Here is a 21331-nt window from a genome sequence, read left to right as displayed (position 1 = left end):
TGTGTACCCCTGCTGGAGAGAAGTGGTACATCACTTAGAGAAGTGGTGCAGATGATGGAGCGGGTCATCTCATGATTGGAAGGTCGGGGGTTCAAATTTCAGCTCCTGCAGGTGAAAGCTGCTGTTGTGTCCTTGGGCAAGACTCTTCACCGGCCTTGCCTCTAGTGTCTGTAGGAGAATGAATGGGTGTGTGGTTTCCACCTACATGAGTGCCTCATGTAGGTGGAAAAGCAATGTAAGTTGAGACCATTTACACCACATCATAAAAATTCCAGCACAAAGGGTTTGGCTCAGCTAATTTTATTGAAAATGTGGCCCTAAAATGCTTTGTTTATGTTTTGGGGACACGTTTGCTTAGTGACAAGATGTACCACAATTGTATAATGGGGAGTTCTCCAAACTCGACAGCAAAAACATTACTAATGGAATAAATAAAAATGACGTACCAAAATTGCACATCTTTTAGTAAAGATGAATTCAAAACAGAAGGTACCACATAAACAAGAGGTCTGGCTTTGAATAGCTTTGGTCTATTAAAGGTAGAAACATACAGTCTCTTCATCTCCCTTGTAAGTACAAAACAATCAAATTGCTGAAATGACAAAAAAGGGATGAGGCCTGGGTCTTGCGTACCAATTTCCATGTCCTGAAGTACAAAGTACCTGTGTTGGTTCAATCTAACAACATCCCTGATCCACATAGATTATGTTCTGCACACACTGATTCTTGGGCATCAGCGTGTGCAAAACATTTTGTACCAAATGTAAAAAATCTATGTATAAAAATACTTTGCATTTTAATTCACAAAAATAATTCTATTCTCTTTTCCGGAGAGGGTGGTGTATTTAGTTGCAGTCGGTCAGGACTTCTCAGACGTCAGAGCACAGTCGAATGCTGTTGACAGTACCTTACAGATGGCCTGGGCCTGCTCCTGCACACAGCAGAAGGAGAGTGGTTAGAACCGTGACCCTGCATTTACAGCAGGTCGGAGTTTACATACTCACTGAGCTGTGGCACTGGTAGACCCAGATGCTGCATTCTTTTTGGTTTATGTCTGTAGTTTTTAGAGCCAGAAGGTTCTTTCCCGCTCCGAGGCCATCATCATAACACAACATTCGTACAATGAGGTACAAGGGGTGACGATGCAAGACATCCTGCTCAAGGGAGCACAAAATGTATCACTGTATTAACTGCTGATCCACTGCTACAGGGACAGGACATAATACCATTAAAACATAAATAAAATGCAGTAATTTAAAGCACTCACACACTGGTCAATGGAGGCCACTTTGACTCCATACTTTGACACCACCAGAATCCTCTCCTCCTCAGCAGGCACAAAAGGCAGTTTCCCATCTTGCTGTAGAAGTCCACCAGCATCAGTTTCCATTGTGGTTCAACAGTGACAGTGCTGGCACCTCATTGGTCAGTATCAGCATATGGCATGTGTAGCATATGTTACCTGAGCCGTGTCGATGTAGTTGATGAGGTCAAGAGGCTCCTGAAGGGTCCTGCTCATGTCAAACTGCATCTTCTCTAAAGCCCCCACATACTTCACCCTGAACTCCGCACAAGCCTCAGAGCTGTTCCCTGCACACCAACAACCCATGAACATTCGAGCACACGCTCAATAATGTGCTGAACATGTATCTGAGCTATTGGTACAACTAGACAGAATGTGACAGCTGCTAAATGTAATGGGTGTATTATGATTATGTAAAGTTAAACCTGAAAATCAGACATCACAGTGGCGCACCTGAGCTCTTGGCCGAATCTGTGTCGAGGCTGGCAACAGTGCTGGACCTGGACAGCCCTCCCAGACTGGACTCCACAGACTGAAGGACAAGGCAGAGTTATCACATTACTCCAAAATACCACATCTGCGGCTGTGGGCTGTACTTTGCTCTTGGTGCTGATCTCGCTGCTCTGGGAGCTGCTGCTGCTGTGGCGCTTCTTCACTTTACGGAACATCCTTCACCATAACCATCGTATCCGGGCTTGTACCTGGGAACTGCACGAACAACATGGTCAAAACCAACCGTGGAAATGCCTCGACAGTGACAGGCATCACAAACAAAAAGAAGAAATCACTGTTTCAGAAATCTATGTGGTGGGCAGAGTAACCAATGTGTCAACAGGTAAGGATGTTGTTACTGTAAATATTAAAAACTTGAAACTGATATTACTCAAGCTGTATGTTAAATACTAGAAATAACGATGTCATTTTCCTATTAATGAAAGACCAACCCAAAAACACAATGCAATGTCTTCATGTCCTTAAATTTACAATGATAAATTCAAGTAAGTATCTATAGGACACAAACACCTCTGCCTCACGCACCAGTTTACCTCTCAAAGAAAGACCACCATGCTCTGCTCAGCTGTAACGCTGTAACTAATGTAGACTCGCAGGAGGGCAGAGTCAACATGAAATATTTACAACCTTAGCAGTTTTGCATTATTAATTCAATGGAATACGACTTGTTTTCCCTTAAGTTATATCAGTGTGTGTATCAAGCTCGAAAACCGGCAGTATCTAAGATGCATTTACAAGTTCAGAAAGGTGTGTAGTCCTAGAGCAAAACTACACTAAATGTCCATGTTGCTTTAAGGGTATGAAACGGTAGCGCCAGATCCGGAACCCCGCACTGTAATGTATTCGTGTGTAAACCAACCTTTTTTTATTTTTGAGTCAAATCTCCCTTCACTTTTACTTCATCTTGACTGTGCGAGCTGCGGAGCCTCCACCCAAAGCTCTTAAAGAGAGCGCAGCCGAGGGGGCAAACACATAAAATAAATCAACACCTTTTCTTCATTAATTCGCTAAAATATGCGTAACATTCATCTCTAAATTAATCCGAAGTTCTCTGATAAAAAAAGAAATGTGAGAATGAATGCCCTGTTTACGCCGAAACTAAACGGTAATCTATTCACGCGGAACCTTTGTGCTGGCCGCGGTTTCTCTCCGGACGTATTTTGGCTCTCTGGCGGAAGTGCACGGTTTGTTAGCGACAGGCCCTCCCATGACCCTCCCACTCATTCAAAATATGAACAGGTTCATTATTGGACAGTGATTGACAAGTGTCTCTGCATATTTACGTGTATATTACAGCTTATAGTAAAACGATGGCTGTGAGGCGTAAAGTTGAAGTCGTTGTCCCCGCCGAGGAGAGTGACCAGCTGCATATTCGCCCACTGTAAGTTCCCTCACTGTGCTTGTTTTATTTTATATCATTTTCAGAGCTTTCTTAAACTCATGTTGTTCGTCACACAGTGGTGCCGGTCAGGAGGTTGGCAGGTCCTGCATAATCCTGGAGTTTAAAGGAAGAAAAATAATGGTACTGTACAAAGTGTTAATTAGCCATATAGCCAATCTGTTGCAGTATTATTACCACTCTCATTCATCCTGGCCTATTGTACATGTTTTAATGCCCGCTTCAGTTGTGTCTCATGTGAAGTGTATATTTTCCCCTTCGCCATCAGATTCACGAACGAAAGCAAGACCCAAATAACTGTGTATCAGACTCATGAATGTAATAACCTGTTCCAGCCATTTGCACTGCTCTATTGCACTATGTGGTATGTCCACACTCATACCTGCTGCTAAAACTCAATGCACCCGCACATCTGTCAATTTTAATATCATGGAACTGTTTATTTATTTCCATAATTCCATTCAAAGCGTTAAACTTCCATAGATTATAGATTCGGGGCCCACAACTTCCACCATTTCAAGTATTTAGTTGTTTATTTGTACATTATTTGGGCTTCCAGCTCACAAAGCCCACAAAAACAGGAGAAATCGCCCATTTACTTCTCAGTTTTTGCAGAAAATATGATGATATGTCAATCTTCAATACTTTGTAGGGAATCCCTTTGCCTTAATCACTGCCTCGATGTGCCGTGGCATTGAATCAATCCAAATTATGGAAATAAATCAACTTTTTTCCATGGTATTCTAAGTTTTTTGGAAAGGTTCTGTACTCTCACGCTGTTGTTCTGTGTCAAATTCTTATCTTAATCATAGTTTAAATGTAATCTTCGTTATGCATGCCCTTATAGTCTTTTAGTTTTTATAGTTTATTATTTATCTGTCATATGTTTTATGTTTCATGTTGCACAATTGAACTGTAAAAACAAATCCTAGTTGTGAACCTGTTCATAACAATGGCCAATAAAACAATTCTGATTCTGATTCTGATTCAGCTGGATTGTGGGATTCATCCTGGATTGGAGGGAATGGATGCTCTTCCATACATTGATCTGATAGACCCAGCGGAAATAGACCTGCTGCTGATCAGCCAGTAAGTCCTTTGTTCACCTTTGTGTCTCTGCACCACTATCCCAAGTGTTTGATTAGATTTTTTGGGCAGTTTCCACTTGGACCACTGTGGAGCTCTGCCCTGGTTCCTGCAGAAGACCAGTTTTAAAGGTCGAACCTTCATGACGCATGCGACTAAAGCTATCTACCGCTGGCTACTTTCGGACTACGTCAAAGTCAGGTTGGAAAAGATAAACTCTAAAACTTGCTCTGACCGTCCCTAACCTAAATATTTCCTGTAGTAACATTTCGGCTGATGACATGCTGTACACGGAGACAGACCTGGAAGAGAGTATGGACAAAATTGAGACAATCAACTTTCATGAGGTCAAAGAGGTGGCAGGAATCAAGTTCTGGTGTTACCATGCCGGTCATGTATTAGGAGCAGCCATGTTCATGATCGAGATCGCAGGAGTAAAGGTGAGAATTTTCGTATGACTTGATCCCATTTCAGTAACAATCACAAAGCCCTGGATCCTCTTAGAAGAAGTGGGTGTTTGTGATTGTCTTGAAGGGCTTGACCTGGTCTTTTCCTTTCAAAGTTGCTGTACACTGGAGACTTCTCTCGACAAGAGGATAGGCATCTAATGGCTGCTGAGATCCCCAGCGTTAAACCTGACATCCTCATTATAGTAAGTCCATTGTATTTTGGAGAGCAACAAAAAGCACGGATTAAATGTGGTGAATTTCAGGAGTCTACTTACGGCACACACATTCATGAGAAAAGAGAGGAGCGAGAGGCGCGCTTCTGTAACACCGTCCATGACATTGTGAATCGAGAGGGCCGCTGTTTGATCCCAGTCTTCGCCTTAGGGCGGGCCCAGGAGCTGCTGCTTATTCTAGGCAAGCACGACCCCCGTGACTCTCAGAAGTGAAAAGTCAGGTTTAATAGCTGTTTTTTGCCTCTGTAGATGAATACTGGCAGAACCATCCAGAGCTCCACGACATCCCCATTTACTACGCGTCGTCACTGGCGAAAAAGTGCATGGCCGTCTACCAGACCTATGTCAACGCAATGAATGACAAGATCCGCAAAGCCATCAACATCAACAACCCATTTGTTTTCAAACACATCAGCAACCTGAAGGTTTGTTCCCATCAGCTCCAGGTGTCAGCTTTTGTGCAGAACGGTCATGCAGTGTTTTTCCACAGAGCATGGACCACTTCGATGACATTGGGCCCAGTGTGGTGATGGCGTCTCCGGGGATGATGCAGAGCGGTTTGTCCCGGGAGCTGTTTGAGAGCTGGTGCACAGACAAAAGAAATGGGGTCATCATCGCGGGTTACTGTGTCGAGGGGACACTCGCTAAGGTCATTTGACTTTCATAACCCTCTTGTTCTTTTTGTATATAATTTATTGAAAAATAATATATCAGTGCAGATTGAGTGTGGTATTTTGACTGTTTGAATCCCATTCTTGTTCACGATGTGCAGCACATAATGTCTGAGCCAGAGGAGATCACCACCATGTCCGGACAGAAGCTGCAGCTGAAGATGTCTGTGGACTACATCTCCTTCTCGGCGCACACAGACTACCAGCAAACCAGCGAGTTCATCCGGGCGCTCAAACCCCCACATGTCGTAAGACCAGCTCCAGACCGCTGCGGTTTATGCATCTGAAGTACAACGCTTCCACCATTTTCTTTCCTGTCTCAGATTCTGGTCCACGGGGAACAGAACGAGATGGCCCGGCTGAAGGCTGCTCTGATCAGAGAGTACGAAGACAATGACCAAGTGCACATTGAGGTCCACAACCCCCGCAACACGGAGGCAGTTACACTCAACTTCAGAGGAGAGAAACTGGCTAAGGTCATTTTCCTGAGTATTATAAAGTGGTTTTCTACACCCATTTTAATGAACTTTTATGCTGTATTAGGTAGAAGTCTATAACTAAAATCAAGACAGTTACATAATACAGTAATAAGTGCTTCAGTCATATGAAAACTACCAATTCATAGTCTAGTGCAGCCTCTATATAACAATTAAGATAATAATAATCCAAGGACAAAGGTAATAACACAGACCGCGAGGTGTGAACAAGGGAAAACATATTTGGGGCAGTGTTTAGAATGTTTTTGTTTGTTTGTTTCTTCTGTAAGTAACTGTAGAAGATCTGTTACGTTATAAAATCATACAGTGGATGTTTCTAGAACCGGCTTTTATGTCTCACTGCAGGTGATGGGCTCTTTGGCTGATCGGAAATGTGTCCAAGGGGAGCGAGTTTCAGGGATCTTGGTGAAAAAGAACTTCAACTACCACATCCTGAACCCCTGCGATCTGTCCAGTGAGTGCCTGCCTCTCAACCACCTGCTATGAGTTCAGCTTGTGCTCAACTGTTTGTGTTTGACAGCGTACACCGAGCTGACCATGAGCACAGTGAAGCAGAGTCAGGCCATCCCCTTCACTGGGCCGTACTCGCTCCTCGTCTGCCACCTCCGCAACCTCACTGGTACGGTGCAAATGTGGACTTCTGTTGTATTTCAGTCTTCTCTCAAATGTTAACACTACTGGACACGTATAATGTGCACCATGAACATAATCTAGATAATAAAACAAAGACTGTTTTGCACTTTGTGTCAGGGGATGTGGAGGAGCTGGAGGGTACGGAAAAAAACACTCTGAAGATCTTTAAAAGCATCACTTTGGTACATGAAGCCGGCATGGTGCTTCTTGAGGTTTGTTTCTAACTATTTCTCCAAAACTGAAAACTGTTGAGTAATTCAATGCTTTCGGATGTTTTAGTGGATAGCAAATCCTCTGAATGACATGTACGCTGACGCAGTCACAACAGTGGTGCTGGAGGTCCAGTCTAATCCAAAGGCTCAGAAAGGTTAGTCTGTCAAGATTTGATGGAATGGAAGCTTATTTGAAGAGCGCTTTTCACATGACACAAGTCACCCAAGTGCTTCACACAGTGTAGGGGATTTGTACTTCATTCACTCCACACATGGTGGTGGTAAGCTATGTGCTGTATGTAGCTCCAGTTTCCCCTGGGTTAGACTGACAGAAGCGTGACTGCACACATCTGCACCAACCACAATTCATCCACAGACACACACACATCATTCATTCTGGCCAATTTTACATGTTTTTAGTGTTAGGGGAAACCAGAGTACCCGGAGGAAACCTCTCACAGACATGAGGAGAACATGCAAACTCCACACAGAAAAGCCCCGGGACCTTCTTGCTGTGAAGCAAGTGCTACCTGCTGCGCCACCATGCCACTCATTTTAGATTAAGATAGTTTCACAACATAAAACCACAATGTCGTCCATGTCATTTATCTAAAGAGAGAAAAATAATAATTTGATGTTGATGCTTGACGGCCCATTTCTTTGTTTTGTTCAATGATCAGTTATGGAAACTCAGAGTAACATCATGGACATGGATGTTTTCCAGGCACGACTCGAAGTCATGCTGCAGTAAGCATAACTACCCCATCGTTTGTTTTCTCTCTGGGCAGCACTGTGATGCACTGTGCCCCGTTAATGGCCTGAGTTTTCTGTGCTGTCTAGGGACATGTTTGGAGAGGAGTGTGTGGCTTTCGTTGATAATAACACCATAGCTGTGACCGTCGACAGGAGAACAGTCCACGTCTGCGTGGAGAGCAGGGTAAGATGCTGCACAACAACTGTTCAATACAGAAGTGCTTCTTTCATGAGACAGACTGTAAACGCTTGTGTGTGCAGACGGTGGTGTGTGAGGACAATGGCTATGAAGATGAGCCTCTCAGAGAAATGGTGCAGCTGTCCGTGCAGCGGCTCTATGATGCACTCAACCCTGTCATCTGACACCCCATCTCAGTCGTTACTGTCCAACTTAATTTATTTACATTTGTGATTTTACTGTTATAGTTCATCTATATTTGTACAGTGTTTATTCACATAAGTGTTCTTTGTAATGTTTTTTTTTATCTGGTCTGTTGAATTAAGAAAACAAAACAAACAAAAGAGTTACTGTATGTAATATGACATAGACCAATGTGTTAGATTAACTTTCTGTACTGTATATTTTATTGTAACAGTAAAATAAGTATTGCACATATTTTGTAACTAATTAATGTGTTTGATAGAAGAGAGAAAATGTGCAATGGTTTTACTTGACACCCATTTATTTATCATCTGGGAATCACAAGCCCATATCCCAGTTTATCATTTAAAATCTGCATATTCTATTTAAAATATGTTTCACAGGTGTCTGGGCACTTGTGGCGCACAGATCTCTTAAATACACTGTGGCATTGTCTATTAAATAAAAGGGACAACTTTATAAAAGTCGTAGAGACAAAAACAGTTAACATACTTGACAACGGTGAATCTTGACATTAGTTTCTTACAGCTGTCTGAACTCTCAAAACAGGTGATATGAAGATAGAACGTGTTTGTTTGGCCCCTGGCACTGACAGACTAGTCAAGCGTTTCAGGGGGCGTATTATTGCACAACTTAAGACCTATTCAAGTCATATCTTTGAGTGAAAACCTGCTGAACAACGTGCATTGCCCTTAGCATTTCAGTCCTATTTGAAGCTCATGATAACGCACACAGTCATGAACAGTATAAGTCCCATTGTCAACTCCATCGTCCGGTCCAGATTCTCCTCCTCGAGGCTCTCCTCTTTCTTCCTGCGCATCTCTCTGCGCATACGGAGGTCCTTCTCCCTCTGCAGCTGCTCACCGTAGTGGGATTTGTAGAACTTATCAAAGTCGAACATCCGCGCACTTTCCTCCTGGTCCATCACTGATCTCCTGCTGCCGGTTTGCTGCTTGGTGGAGCTGGCCGCGCGGGTGTCTTTGGCGGAGGGTCTGGCCCCGGCGGTGAGGTCTGAGGAGCTTAAAAACCCTCGGTCGTACTTCTTGCGCAGAGCCTTGTTGCCCAGAACAGTGTACGCCTCGTTTATCTCTGAGAAGCGCAGCGTGGCCTCGTCACTGCCCGCATTTCTGTCCGGATGAAAGGCGAATGACTGCTTGTAGTAGGCGGTTTTTATTTGGGCCTGAGTGGCACTCGCAGAAACTCCTAAAATGTCATAGTAGGCAGTTTTGCTTTTGTACAACGGTCCTTCGTAGCCGCCATTATCGCTGTATGCCCTGCTAAAAAACAAGTCGTGTCTTGACTTGGAGCGTTTAAAAAGTGTCACTCTTCCATAATGAACCCGCCACATCGGTGTTGATCCAGAATGCGCTCCTCGTTTCCTTCGGTTATCAATGTCTTGGTCAAAAAACAACGACTTTACCCTTGTGTAACTGCCCCTTTGGACAGCGGCGGGGGAGTCCGACACAGTTCTGAGTCCATTTTCGTTGTCGTTTACGATATTTTTCAGTAAAAATCCCACCGACAAAGATGACACTTGCCGCTTGCCTTTAAACCACTGTGGTCTAATCTTTACATGAGCACCGAGCCCTGTTTTGAGTCCAATGTCAGACACTCTCCTTGCCAGACGCAGAACTTCATCCGCCATGTTTATGACCATCATAACAAGGAAGCGGCTCTTCCGCGTGCCTCGCACTACAGCGCCCTCTGGTGGGAAGGAGTGCACGTGCGCTGATCATACACACGTGAGCTGAGCGCGCTGCGATGCCATGTTTATTATATTTATGCCAGAATTATATTATTGGGCTAATAAGATAAGATAAACCTAATGGGCTGACTACGTCTACAGGAAAACACTGGCAGACACCCGTTATTGTTCGTTGAATAAATTATCGTCTGTAAAGAAAAAAGCACGACCAGGCGCTTTGCCATTTGAAACCGGAAGTTAGTTTTAATAATGTCCAAGTGCAGAGCAATCGTGTGGCCCAAAGTGATATTATTTGGAGATTCTATAACGCAGGTAGATCTGGCACGTGTGCAGCCTTTTCTGCATTTATTTCTAACCTAACAGCTGACAAAATGTATGCCCTTTGTTTCAGTTTTCTTTTCAGCCAAACGGATGGGGTGCAGAAATTGCCAACAAATTAGCGAGGTAAGTTGACCTCATACTAGCGCCAGTGTTTTACAAAGGGTTGTCCTGTAACGTGCATGTTTCGTGTCAGGAAGTGCGATGTAGTAAACCGGGGGCTGTCCGGGTATAACTCCCGATGGGCCAAGATCCTCCTGCCGCGGCTTCTGGAAACCCACGACTCCAGTGAGGGCCATATCGCAGCTGTCACGGTTTTCTTTGGGGCCAATGACTCCGCCTTGAAAGGTAATCGCTTATAGGAGCTGGGTGGTAAGATAACACTGTCCCATTGTGATCTTTTTCTATTATTTCTTTATTATTATTATTTCCAACCCCTTCACACCACCGTTTCCACTTCAGCTCTACTCTTCAGGTAGTCACACAGCTTTGTTCCTTGTTCCTTCAGAGGTAAACCCCCAGCAACATGTGCCGCTGCAGGAGTATTCCGAGAACATGAAAGAGCTCACCAAGATCCTAGCATCTGCAGGTGTGGAACCAGACAAGGTCATCTTCATCACTCCCCCACCAATCCATGAGCCGGCCTGGGAGAAAGAGTGCATTCTTAAAGGTGTTATAGATCAACCTTTTTTTTTTTTGTACTTTATAAATGTGTATTTGAATTGGCTTCCATACATAAAGGTGGTGTTTTTGTAGTGGTACAGGAGTAGAAACCGATGCCTACAAAATGACCCAGTCTAATTTTGTTTCAGGAAGTGCACTGAACCGATTGAATGCGGTGGCAGGCCAGTACGCTCAGGCATGCGTGGAGGCTGCGGGTCAGTGTGGCGTGAACGTGCTGGATCTATGGACTCTCATGCAGAAGGATGGATAGGTGCGCCCCACATCAGTTCTAATAATAATGCATTAGTCTTATGTAGCGCTTTTCCAGGCACTCAGTCGCTTGTTGAGTCATCATACAATTCAATCATCATTGTCCAATTATGGCGTTGTTTCTCCCTGACTTTAGGATTATACGGAGTACCTGAGTGACGGCCTGCACCTCTCACAGAAAGGCAACCAGTTTGTGAGCGAGCACCTGTGGAGGCTGCTGCAGAGGCGATTGGAGGAGCTGCCCTTTATTCTCCCATACTGGGCAGACGTGAACGCTGCAAGTCCCGAGACCACTTTACTCTGTGACTAACGCAGAGCAGAGTGGCCTCTTGTTCTATCATCACTTTGGTGAAACAGTGTATATGTAAAAAGATTTCTAAATGTAGTTGAGTGAGATTTGCAATAAACATTTTATTTTTAAGCACTTGCACTTCATTTACATAATCATTAGAAACAATCTGACATCACATGGGCCCACATATACCAGCTGTAACAGTGAAAGCACAATTGTTCTGACCTAAACATTGAAAACATTATTCAAGGCATAAGTGGTGACACAAAAGTGCATTACTCAAAAGAAAAGCATGAAGGAATCACCAAAGTCTTTAACAAACTTAAAAATGGATAGATTACAAAATTGGAAAGGCACAATAAATATACAAAAGACATTCCTGCAGGAATAAAGAACCTTCTGAAATGATGTGAGAATTATCATTTTAACACTGATGTGAAAGTTAGTTGTGCCCAGTCTACGTATAATACAGTAGAAATGTGATTAACTGAGAAGCTATAAAAACAAGCAATCCAGTGTATTTAACACTTGACAAACTTTAGACTCAAACATGTTTAAAATATCTGACTCAGCACTCCGTCTCTTTGGTGTCAATGCAGTCCTGTCTGAGCAGGCGGCGCCGCTCCCGGGCCGTTTGGTTCTCGCTCAGATCCTCGCAGGAGGATTTCGTAGCCGACGAGGAGGCTCCTGCGGTTGTGAAAGCGCCGGGCTCCTCTCCGAGGGGAGAGTCGCTGCCGTCCTCCTGGATTGTTGTCAGTCCTCCGTTGTCCGGACTGAGGCTGCAGTTCTCCTCTGGGGCCAGGGCTCTGCTGGGCGTGACTGGCTGGGTCTGAGGGCACAGAGAAGAGGGCCCGGTCCGGTCGGCGGGGGAGAAGTGAGCTCGAGGAGGCTTGACGATGCGCACGGATGTGGAATCCAGGTTGCTCAAGATTTCTTGACTCTGGAAAAGGTAAAACAATAAGGGCCTCAAGTCAGATTCATCCTCAGCAACACACATTTGAAACTTGATACTAAAAAGAAAAATGTCTAGGCATCAGGGATCAATCATTTAATGCCAAACTAAATTTGATTGGAGCATACAACAGTCACTTTCAAGTGACCAAGAATCTGAATATTTAGCAAAACAAAAAGCTTTCTGAAGCTAATTGTCTGCAGTGAAATGCACTGACAAGAGCAATATGTCAGACCAGCTTTTTATCTGATTCCTACTGACCTGGTGTCTATTGCATTGAAACAATGGCTCAATGGGTTAAGTGTTCACCCCTGAACCAGTGCAGAGTGTGAGGTGAACTTAACACTTGCTGAATTGGTACACAAACTCAACTGAAAAAAAAGCTACATAACCTTTGTTTCATATTTAATTTTGGTTGCTGTCAAATCCTAAGGTTCAATGAGGTTCATTAGGTGTTCTGATTGGGACGTGTATTCTTATAGTCCTATATGAGACATACTGCATAACACACAGGTCTGACTATAAGCATACATAATCAAACCTAAAGGTGTTCCGTAAACAGCGGAAAATAAATAGATGATTTAAACCGGGTATTAAAAAGTAAAAATTGATGAATGTCCGTTCTTTCTCACAGTGGACAGGCACCGAGTGACCGAAGCATGCTACTCCAGTGCTTCTGACTGTCATCACTCAACACCACCACTTACTCCAGTTTCCATCTGTGAGAAAGCTTTGTGCCAGAACCATTCAAAAACCTGACACAGAAAACCCACAGGACAGAATGTTGTGGCTGACAGAGCAGTTAATGCAAACTGAAGTGTCGACAGACAATGAAAGTTGACACAAGACGCAGTGTGGTGGGCTCAGTCCTCTCTCCATACTCATCACACTTTACTGTAGCGGCTCCCATTTAGTCTTTCTGCGCCTCGGGCCTCGCCAAGACTCAGAGTAAATGGGCAGCCAGAGCAGGCACAACATTAAGCAGTGAGTGAAGTGAATATTCAAACAGTGGGCCACAGACCATGCAGCGCCCTGAACGCATGGCAACACAAGCTCCACACACTCACCTAGAGCCGGAGCACGACTACAAACCTCCACCATCCGCTGCAGTTCCACAGTGTGTGAGGGGGTCAAGGCAGAGAGCAGGTCAGTGTCCCACCCCACCATGCACACAAAGCCCTGACTACAGCCCAGTGCGCATCCGTCTAACCTTTTGTCTGGGACTAGTATGTTGTAACTCATGACTTAACAAAACCAAACTGGGGAACGTGTCGGTTATCAACTTCGTCACTCTGATATCACTGATCAGACCAGGGGTTCCGAACCTGGAGGGTGAACTCTCTTGGCCATAAAAATGTTTGTGCAAATTATTTGGAGAAGAAACCTCACACTAAACAAGTACTAAACAGTTGCCTGTTATTTTTATCTTGTGATGTATTTGTGGTCTTGGACCGGGCGGGGGAATTCTGTCTCCAGTACAAAGGGAGAGCAGAGAGAAAGAATATCTCCTGTGTGTTTGTTTTACAGCCACTTGTGTGTGCTTTAGATTTGTTGATAGCTGGTAAACTGATGAATTTGGAGCAGCTCCAAAACAATGCTGTATTTATGAACATTGAGTTTGACAAGCATATAAGATTCCATTCTGTTTTTTAACCGAGAATCTTAAACTATTGTACCCCTAAAATCACAAACCTCAAAAGGACCAATGATTTCCTGATTAAACATGCGAGTTAGAAGTTCTGTTAGTCATGTTAGTGGGTGAGTGAGACTAATGCACATCATTTAGAGAAAAGCTGTTAAAGTGGACTTACACTGGGAGGATAGTACATGTTCTTGGCATTTTCCTCATACTGGAGGTCCAGCTTTTTGTCCTGCACACATAAATTGGTGAGCAACATGAATGGGTACAGAGAATGTGCATGAGCTGCTGTGGAAATCCGAGACTCACCACGCAGTGCACCAGGATGCTCAGAGGGATCCAGAAGACCAGGGAAAACACAACCACTGATCCCACAATGTTATCAGCGAGAAACTTCCCTGGATACAAACACAGCTTTAGAAGTACAACAAAAACCAGCCAAAGCCTCATTTTAAAGATGGATTACCCAACTTATTTACTTGTAGGACATTCTTTTTGCTCTTTCAATGGTTTGAAAATGAGAAAATCAGATATATAAATCGGAGCTGGCCGTTTTCTATACTCACCAAACGTGTTGATGTCGAGTTTATCAATGAAATTCCACAGCCTCTCAATCACATCCTGGACCTGCTTCATGCATTTGCCCTGAGGTCAAGCGATAAATACGCAGAACATCAGTGATTTTCAGATCTTTGGGAGTCTTTAAAAGACCGGCTGCAGCCTTACTCCTTCATCGCAGAATCCCACAGTGCAGGGCTTCCCTTTACGCAGATACAGGAAGCTCCCGTTGGCCTGGACAAAAGGAGAACACCTGCCGTCCTTCCTGCAGCACACTTTACACGAGTGCTCCGTTTCTACAGCAAACACACACAGTCACGTCAAATCAACAGTCATTTTATCCGACTGGCTTAAGAGGGGTCTCCTTTAGGCTCATCACCCAAACTGTGACATTATAGACCAAGTTAAGAATGTGAGTCCATCTTTGCTTTAACAATCTACTTCAACAGACTTTGAAGTGGCTCAGTGGTTAGAGCTCTGTCCAGTCACACTCGTGCTAAAAGGTTGAGTCGAGTCTGGTGGGTTAATACCGTTGCAAGCGCAGGACTGGAGGTTCTGCATGGCCTCGCAGAAAGGGTTACACTCTCCATTTCGACACCTGCCGTTGTCCACACACACCATATCATCTTCCGCGTTCACTGGAGGAGGGCACTTACTGCTGTTGCCTAAACATAAAAAAAAAACGATTATTCTACAATGGAGTTCCTGCACTGCAATCTAATATCCTACGCACAATATAAACCAACATCAAAGGCTGTTATGAGGATATAGTGAATAACAATGTAGCTATAACAGTTTAAATATGATTGTTCACACCTGTACAGGACGAAATGCCTTTACACGTGGCATTGATGGCCTCTTGGCACCTTCTTCCCATTGCCTCAAACATGCATTCCCGACAACACGCACTGTTCCGATCACTGTGTTAAAAAAAAAAGAAAATGGAAGTGTCACAGTGAAGGATTTTTCTGAAGAACAAAAGAACATCCTGTGAAGTTATGTGGCGTCTCTGGGAGCGTTACCTGCACTGAGCGGCAGGTTTGAACTTGCAGTCAGCCGTGCAGCAGGGGTCATCATTGAGGTGGAGTAGCCCGGGGTCACACTCCTCGCCCTCCTCCACGCGAGAGTTCCCACACACTTTGCTGTTTCGCTCCTTGAAGCACGCTGGAGCCTTGAACCGCAGCGTCTTCCCGATGGAAGTCTTGCTACAGTTGGAGAAACGCTGGAGAGAATGAAATGTTAAGATTGCATCGTCGTACCTCAACAGAATAATACCACAAGATAAGATCAAATGAGACAGAAACACAACTACACAACAACGCCTGTCATATACAACAAAAGTTGAAGTTCGAGATATTGAGGCTGGAACATTGCGATAAATGATATAATGAAGGATGCCACTGAAGCCAACTTAAAAATTGGGAATCTCAGAAAAAGTACAAATTAATATATATTCAAAAACAGATGAAGTAATAAAAGAAAATGTACTTCTGTAATATTGCATTTGCAAAAAATAGGATTCAAAAACAAGGTCAATATAAATAAATGTACCCATAATAAATATTGAGTGTAAGATTACATTGTATGTTGCCATATTGAAAGTCGATATAGTAATTATTATGACAGACCTATACGCAACATTATGTTTAAGTATTGTATTAAGAATTCTATTTCATAATCAATATTAAGAACATCAGGTAGAGTGGCTGCCATTAAATTGGCAGCTAATGGCATCCTAATAAAACAATGAACAATTAAGATACTGTATTGCTTTTTAACTATACGTTATTTTCACTGTGTTGTTCTGATGTGAATGCTACACTTAGATGTGAAGTACATGAAGTTATGAAAACAATCTTGAATGGACAGTACCTTATTGTTGACATGGTCGCCGCTCACAGCAATGGGGTACATGACAAACTTGCCCCCGTTGTCGTCACTGGGGGCACACTGACGGATGTTGTCGGGGTCGTGTTCAGCTCCAAAGTTGTGTCCAAGCTCATGAGTGGTCACCAAATCCGCCTCCTAATTAAGCCATTTAAAGCCTTTTTACTCTTAAAACAAATTTAATGGGTTGTGTTGCCCCCTCCCCAAAAAATAAAAAACACACCGACCTTCGTTAGAATGGTTTTGCCATAGTTCTTGGTGCTTGTCAGGCCTGTATTCAGATAGCTCGGTTTCTTGGCCGAGGCAGAAGGGTAGTATGCTGCAAAAACAAAACAAAAACAGAAATGTAGATGATTTAAAAGTTATAAAAGTTATCCAGAGTGTTGTTGATTTCTGGAGATTTTTTTTTTAATTCATGCAGTCCTTATATTTGAAGAGTTTAGTGGTGCTAGGCTAGTGCTAGGCTAGCGCATGTCTATGGTAACTAGTAGCCTGCATTAAAAACAGTCTGACCCAAGCAGTGTTATAAGTGAGGCAAATCACTTATAACACCAGACTACTGATAGAAGTGTCTGTGTTGACTGAATATTTGTTTAATATAATCATTTTGCATTAAAAGAACTTATATTTGAGCAGCATCAGCTTCCTGGTTGTAGCTGCGCAGCAGCGGAGTGATCTGCTCGGTTACTGGATCTACAGCAGTTTGTTTACCTGCAGCCGGCATTACTACACGTGGAATTCACAAAGGAGCTTTCTACAAATCAGATATGGCAACGCTTGGAGGACGACCCCATGATTTTGAAGAGGTTTTTAATGCAGGCTACTAGTTACCATAGACATGCACTAGCCTGGCACTAGCTAAGCACTAAACTCTTCAAATATAAGGACTGCATGAATTTAAAAAAAAGAAAAAATGTTAAATACACTGTCAAAAATCCTGAAATATCCCTTTAATGGCGAATTGCTTACGTTTGGGGCATAAACCCCCCAGAGCATGAGGTTTGGAGGGAGCCACGTAGGCCAAACCCAGGGTGCCCTCGTCAAAGTCCTGATATGTAAACAGGTGAGCCAGACACACACTGGAAGCGTTTGTTGCTATGTCTGCGCTGAATTGCTGAGGGGGAAAAAAGCGCATGTCAGACACACAGCATTTTGCATTGACTACTGTTTACATATTCTGTAGTGTTATGAAGGATTACATCCACACAGTAATATTAAAATAGCAAATTGAAAGACATAATCTGAATTCAACCTAGTTAGTCATAATTCAACCTACCTCCAGGAGCCTCTTCACGTCCCAAGCCTCCTTTCCCTTCACGTTGCCGTTTTTCATGTTGTAGTTCAGCCAAGATTCGGGGTCACGGTCCGGTGGAGGCCTTGTGGGTTCTTTGTTGATAATTATCTAAAAATGTACAATTATTACTTTGGCTAATTTCACAATATTAATAACATCATAATAGTAAAGAAGTTGACCACTTATGTGTTTTAAATCTAATTTATACATACGGTAGCTGTAGCAATGAAACTTGAAACAGTTTTAAATGATCATTTACATCTCTGGAAAACTGTAAAAATGAAAAGGAGAGATACCTGTGCGATCTGTACTCCATATCCTTTGAACTCATCATCCCAAGTTGTGTTTCGATAAATGTCATCAACTCGATCAATCAGCTCGATCTACAGAAAAAAATAAAAAAATAATGCAATTGTAAGGGGTTGTAATAGAGCAAATACAAAACAAAACAATGTAAAGTGAGTACCAGGTAGTTTAGAGTGACACTCTCCTGCCCTCTCCCCATGTGTTCGTAGAAGCGGTAGTCGGCCACCAGCAGCAGGGGACACGTGTTCTTCCTGTGATCATGGACGTGTCTCTTCTCTCGGCTGAGGGACTCTAAATTCAAACAAACAGGTTCAAAAACCTTCCAGAACAATTATGTGGCACAATATGACAAGAGGCAGCTCCTGTATTTACCCCATGTGTAAAACCTAATTTAATTGATTTAGCAGCTTAATCTCTACAATCTTTCTGGCCAAAACAGCATGCCACTTGCATAATCTATGAATATACGAATTGCACTGGAATGTCCGCTCCATACCATTCTTCTGGGCCCTGTGTCCTGGCAATGAATCTGGCAGAAGGTAATGGTCATCGGCGTGAACGTAGCCACACACTTTTGGAGAAGCAACTCGGCTCAGGTTTTTGATGTCTTCAGAACGATACACAAGGAGGCTGCCATCAGCTGCTGCGTTAGTGAACCTCCATAACGGCTGCAAAGATGTGAAATAAAACAAGTTTCATACGTAAATCAGCACGTCACTCATTTTGCCAAATGTGTTTTGTGGATTTTTTTAAATTTGATTTCAAGGTTGCAAAACAATCTATCAATTCAAAGGGTATATAATTTTGTGCCAATATGCAGTGTGTAGATACCTCTACTGTGTATTCAGATTCCTCGGTTAGTATGTGTGCCGAAAACTCATCCCCGTCTATGTGTGCTTGGACACGAGAATGCTCTTCTCCTGAAAGACAAACAACAAAAAGCAAAAATATAACCAACTGTAACAATCCTGCACACTATACACAGAGTTCAAGTCCTTAACTCACCTACAACATGGCCTGTAAAATAGTTTTGAAGCTGAACATCATAGTCTTCCTCTTTTCCATTTTTATCGACAAACACCGCCTTAAAGTCCTCCGTGAAGAGTTCAGTGTTAGAGGTCAGGTACAGCTTGAAATTCCTAAATAATAAACATAGAGAGATTTTCAAACAAGGTAGTGTAGGTAGGTTTTGGTTTTTGTAACTGTAAATTCTGAAATGTTGTTTACATGATCTGAAAGTTGCTCATGTTTAATTCTTTTTGTTTTGGTTCTCAAGAGGTAAATATCAGAAAGAAACGCAAGTTGCCAGATTCTATATTTAAAATCAGTTTGGAAATTAAGATAAGGGGACTTCCTTCTACTTCCACAATTCTAGCACGTGTCCCCAACCAATTCTTAATAACCGTAATTAACGACTGAATTCTGGAGGCTTTCATATTAGGAAGGGCTTTGTCAGTGAAACTTTCTACAACCTTGAAGGATTTGGAGTAGCACCAACAAATAATACTATGCTAATACAGTTGTGGCAATAGGTTTACACACCCTGGTGGATTTTTTTGGCCGTTTCTCCAGGAATATGAACGAAAACACAAAAACGTTTTTTTCACTCATTTCAAATCCCCATAACAAAATAAAATACCAAAATGACTCTGGTAAAAAGGTTTACACACCCCAGTTCCTAATACTGTGTATTGCCCTCTTTAGCATCAATGACAGCTTGGAGTCTTTTGTGGTAGAAAATTTCTCCATTGTGAGATCAATAAAGGGTATCTTATCTTATCTTATCTTAGTTGTGGAGAAGGTTCTGTAAATAATCTAATGGTAAAGCGGCCCACTCAGCTTGGCAAAAAGCCTCCAGTTCCTGTAAATTCCTGGTATTGTTGTTCACAACTTATGATGAAGTGCACCATACCTATAGAGGTGGTTCACTGATGCCACTGGCTCCAGCAAAATAAAGTGAAGGTCCTGTTAGTGGCCATCTCAGTCTCCTGACCTTTCATTTCATTCATGTATTTATTTGAATGGGACAGTGCATATTAATGGACAGTATCATTGAACCACTGTGGGGAAAGCTCAAATGCGCTGTTCATGCAAAACAGCCCAGGAACTTATAGGAACTGGATGCTTTTTCACCAAGAATGGGTCGCTTTACCATTGGATTACAGAACCTTCTCCACAACTACCACAAAAGACTCCAGGCTGTCATTGATGCTAAAGGGAGCAATGCACAGTATTAGGAACTGGGGTGTGTCATGGTGGTATTTCATTTTGCTATGGGGATTTGAAATGACTTCACCATTATTTTTCTAAATAAATGGCTTCACAACATCACTGACCATGAATGAAATTTTTTTGTGTGTGTTTTCACTCATACTCTTTAAGAAATGACACATCGGGGTGTGTAAACCTATATATTATCACAATATTGTGTTAGGTGATGCAATAATTTATCAGTTAACCAAGGTTCACCGTTAGTCTTTTGCTTTTCCAAAGTTGTTTTAATTTTAGCCTTTGTGGGATCCTGATGTAATATTTGTTGGCTTGCATTGATGAAAAAATCCTTTCTGAGAGCAAAGATGTGTGGAGAGGACTGTGCTGAGATGGTTTAGTAAAACAATATTGTGACAATTACACACTACACTAAGAATTGTGGAGGAGCATCAGACAGCCTTCTTGTTACAAGCATATTACGACTTCCTAAAGCAATACAAACCTGTGCAGAGCAGTGAAGCTGACCAGCCGCTCCAGGTGCGAATGGGTGTGAGTGTCTCTTCTTCTCACAGAGTGCATCTGCAGAGTAGACAGCGGCAAGACCTCGAAGTCCGAGAGAATTGAGCGAAGATCATCTAAATTGTAATGCAGAGCAACTTAATGTTAACGGAAATAAGTCGTTTGATCGGTGTCCTTGCAGATTATTAAGTGCATCTTTCTGAAGAGTAATTACATTAAAGAGTCATATTTCATGACAGCTCGAACACAGATGCAGTGACATCTAAGCACCTACCGTATTTCTGGCTCTCCTTTTTGTCAAAAATCGTATTGGCGTTGATTACCCAATAGGGAACCACACAAGCAAACACAAGTATAATTTTCATCTTAAGCGTCTCGGTGTGTTGGTTATAGCCTGAACATGATCAAAAGTTTGGCCGTTTGCCCATTGGGCTCATTGAAGTAAATATTGGGCTTGGCTTGTTTTCGGTTCACAGTAACCCGGAAGTGGACAGGCTGCAAATCATCCGCAGTAAACGGGTCGGCCGGAGGGACAATTCAATTGGCAATGTTGTAATGCGTTTTTGAACCATTTTGCATATTTGTA

General features: G+C 42.8%; 5 protein-coding genes across 6 annotated transcripts in view; 2 read left to right on the top strand and 3 right to left on the bottom strand.

The window, feature by feature from the left end:
• Positions 1-310: 310 nt before the first annotated feature.
• Positions 311-2838, bottom strand: itgb1bp1 (integrin beta 1 binding protein 1). Of its 2 annotated transcripts, none has more exons than XM_079573897.1 (7): positions 2676-2838; positions 1900-2004; positions 1757-1835; positions 1463-1590; positions 1268-1360; positions 1005-1154; positions 311-931 (listed from the first exon to the last, which is right to left on the bottom strand). In XM_079573897.1, exons 2-7 carry the CDS (start codon positions 1969-1971, stop codon positions 860-862), a joined length of 594 nt encoding a protein of 197 aa, XP_079430023.1. In that variant the 5' UTR covers positions 1972-2004; positions 2676-2838; the 3' UTR covers positions 311-859. The 2 variants fall into 2 exon arrangements, with proteins under 2 accessions (XP_079430023.1, XP_079430022.1); XM_079573896.1 differs by having other exon boundaries at positions 1900-2011; positions 2676-2837.
• A 132-nt stretch (positions 2839-2970) lies between these two features.
• LOC306976043 (cleavage and polyadenylation specificity factor subunit 3) lies at positions 2971-8260 on the top strand. The gene is made up of 18 exons (XM_079573890.1): positions 2971-3197; positions 3275-3338; positions 4207-4304; positions 4374-4502; positions 4564-4741; positions 4864-4953; positions 5014-5164; positions 5233-5408; positions 5474-5632; positions 5756-5902; positions 5978-6130; positions 6497-6605; positions 6672-6770; positions 6902-6996; positions 7064-7151; positions 7677-7743; positions 7837-7933; positions 8011-8260. The coding sequence occupies exons 1-18, from the start codon at positions 3127-3129 to the stop codon at positions 8110-8112; spliced, it is 2073 nt and encodes a 690-aa protein (XP_079430016.1). The 5' UTR covers positions 2971-3126; the 3' UTR covers positions 8113-8260.
• A 116-nt stretch (positions 8261-8376) lies between these two features.
• Positions 8377-9870, bottom strand: LOC306975430 (dnaJ homolog subfamily C member 30, mitochondrial-like). Its single transcript, XM_079572965.1, has one exon. It carries the CDS (start codon positions 9789-9791, stop codon positions 8838-8840), a length of 954 nt encoding a protein of 317 aa, XP_079429091.1. The 5' UTR covers positions 9792-9870; the 3' UTR covers positions 8377-8837.
• A 183-nt stretch (positions 9871-10053) lies between these two features.
• The window catches only part of iah1 (isoamyl acetate hydrolyzing esterase 1 (putative)), an 87460-nt gene continuing 76182 nt past the window's right edge, over positions 10054-21331 (top strand). Inside the window, 6 exon segments of the mRNA XM_079573894.1 lie at positions 10054-10148; positions 10228-10280; positions 10351-10502; positions 10663-10824; positions 10967-11085; positions 11224-11469. Of these exon segments, the coding sequence (XP_079430020.1) occupies positions 10086-10148; positions 10228-10280; positions 10351-10502; positions 10663-10824; positions 10967-11085; positions 11224-11397 (723 nt within the window). The 5' untranslated portion in view covers positions 10054-10085 and the 3' untranslated portion in view covers positions 11398-11469.
• Positions 11551-20874, bottom strand: adam17a (ADAM metallopeptidase domain 17a). The gene is made up of 18 exons (XM_079573889.1): positions 20729-20874; positions 19021-19154; positions 18847-18935; positions 18512-18683; positions 18176-18306; positions 18006-18092; positions 17692-17817; positions 17385-17529; positions 16643-16734; positions 16401-16553; positions 15551-15750; positions 15345-15448; positions 15059-15193; positions 14697-14824; positions 14537-14615; positions 14280-14368; positions 14143-14202; positions 11551-12319 (listed from the first exon to the last, which is right to left on the bottom strand). The coding sequence occupies exons 1-18, from the start codon at positions 20803-20805 to the stop codon at positions 11948-11950; spliced, it is 2373 nt and encodes a 790-aa protein (XP_079430015.1). The 5' UTR covers positions 20806-20874; the 3' UTR covers positions 11551-11947.

The sequence above is a fragment of the Gobius niger genome, assembly GCF_951799975.1.
Source record: "Gobius niger genome assembly, chromosome: 16".
In the NCBI taxonomy this organism is placed as follows: domain Eukaryota; kingdom Metazoa; phylum Chordata; class Actinopteri; order Gobiiformes; family Gobiidae; genus Gobius; species Gobius niger.
This window is presented reverse-complemented; position numbering and strand designations above follow the sequence as displayed.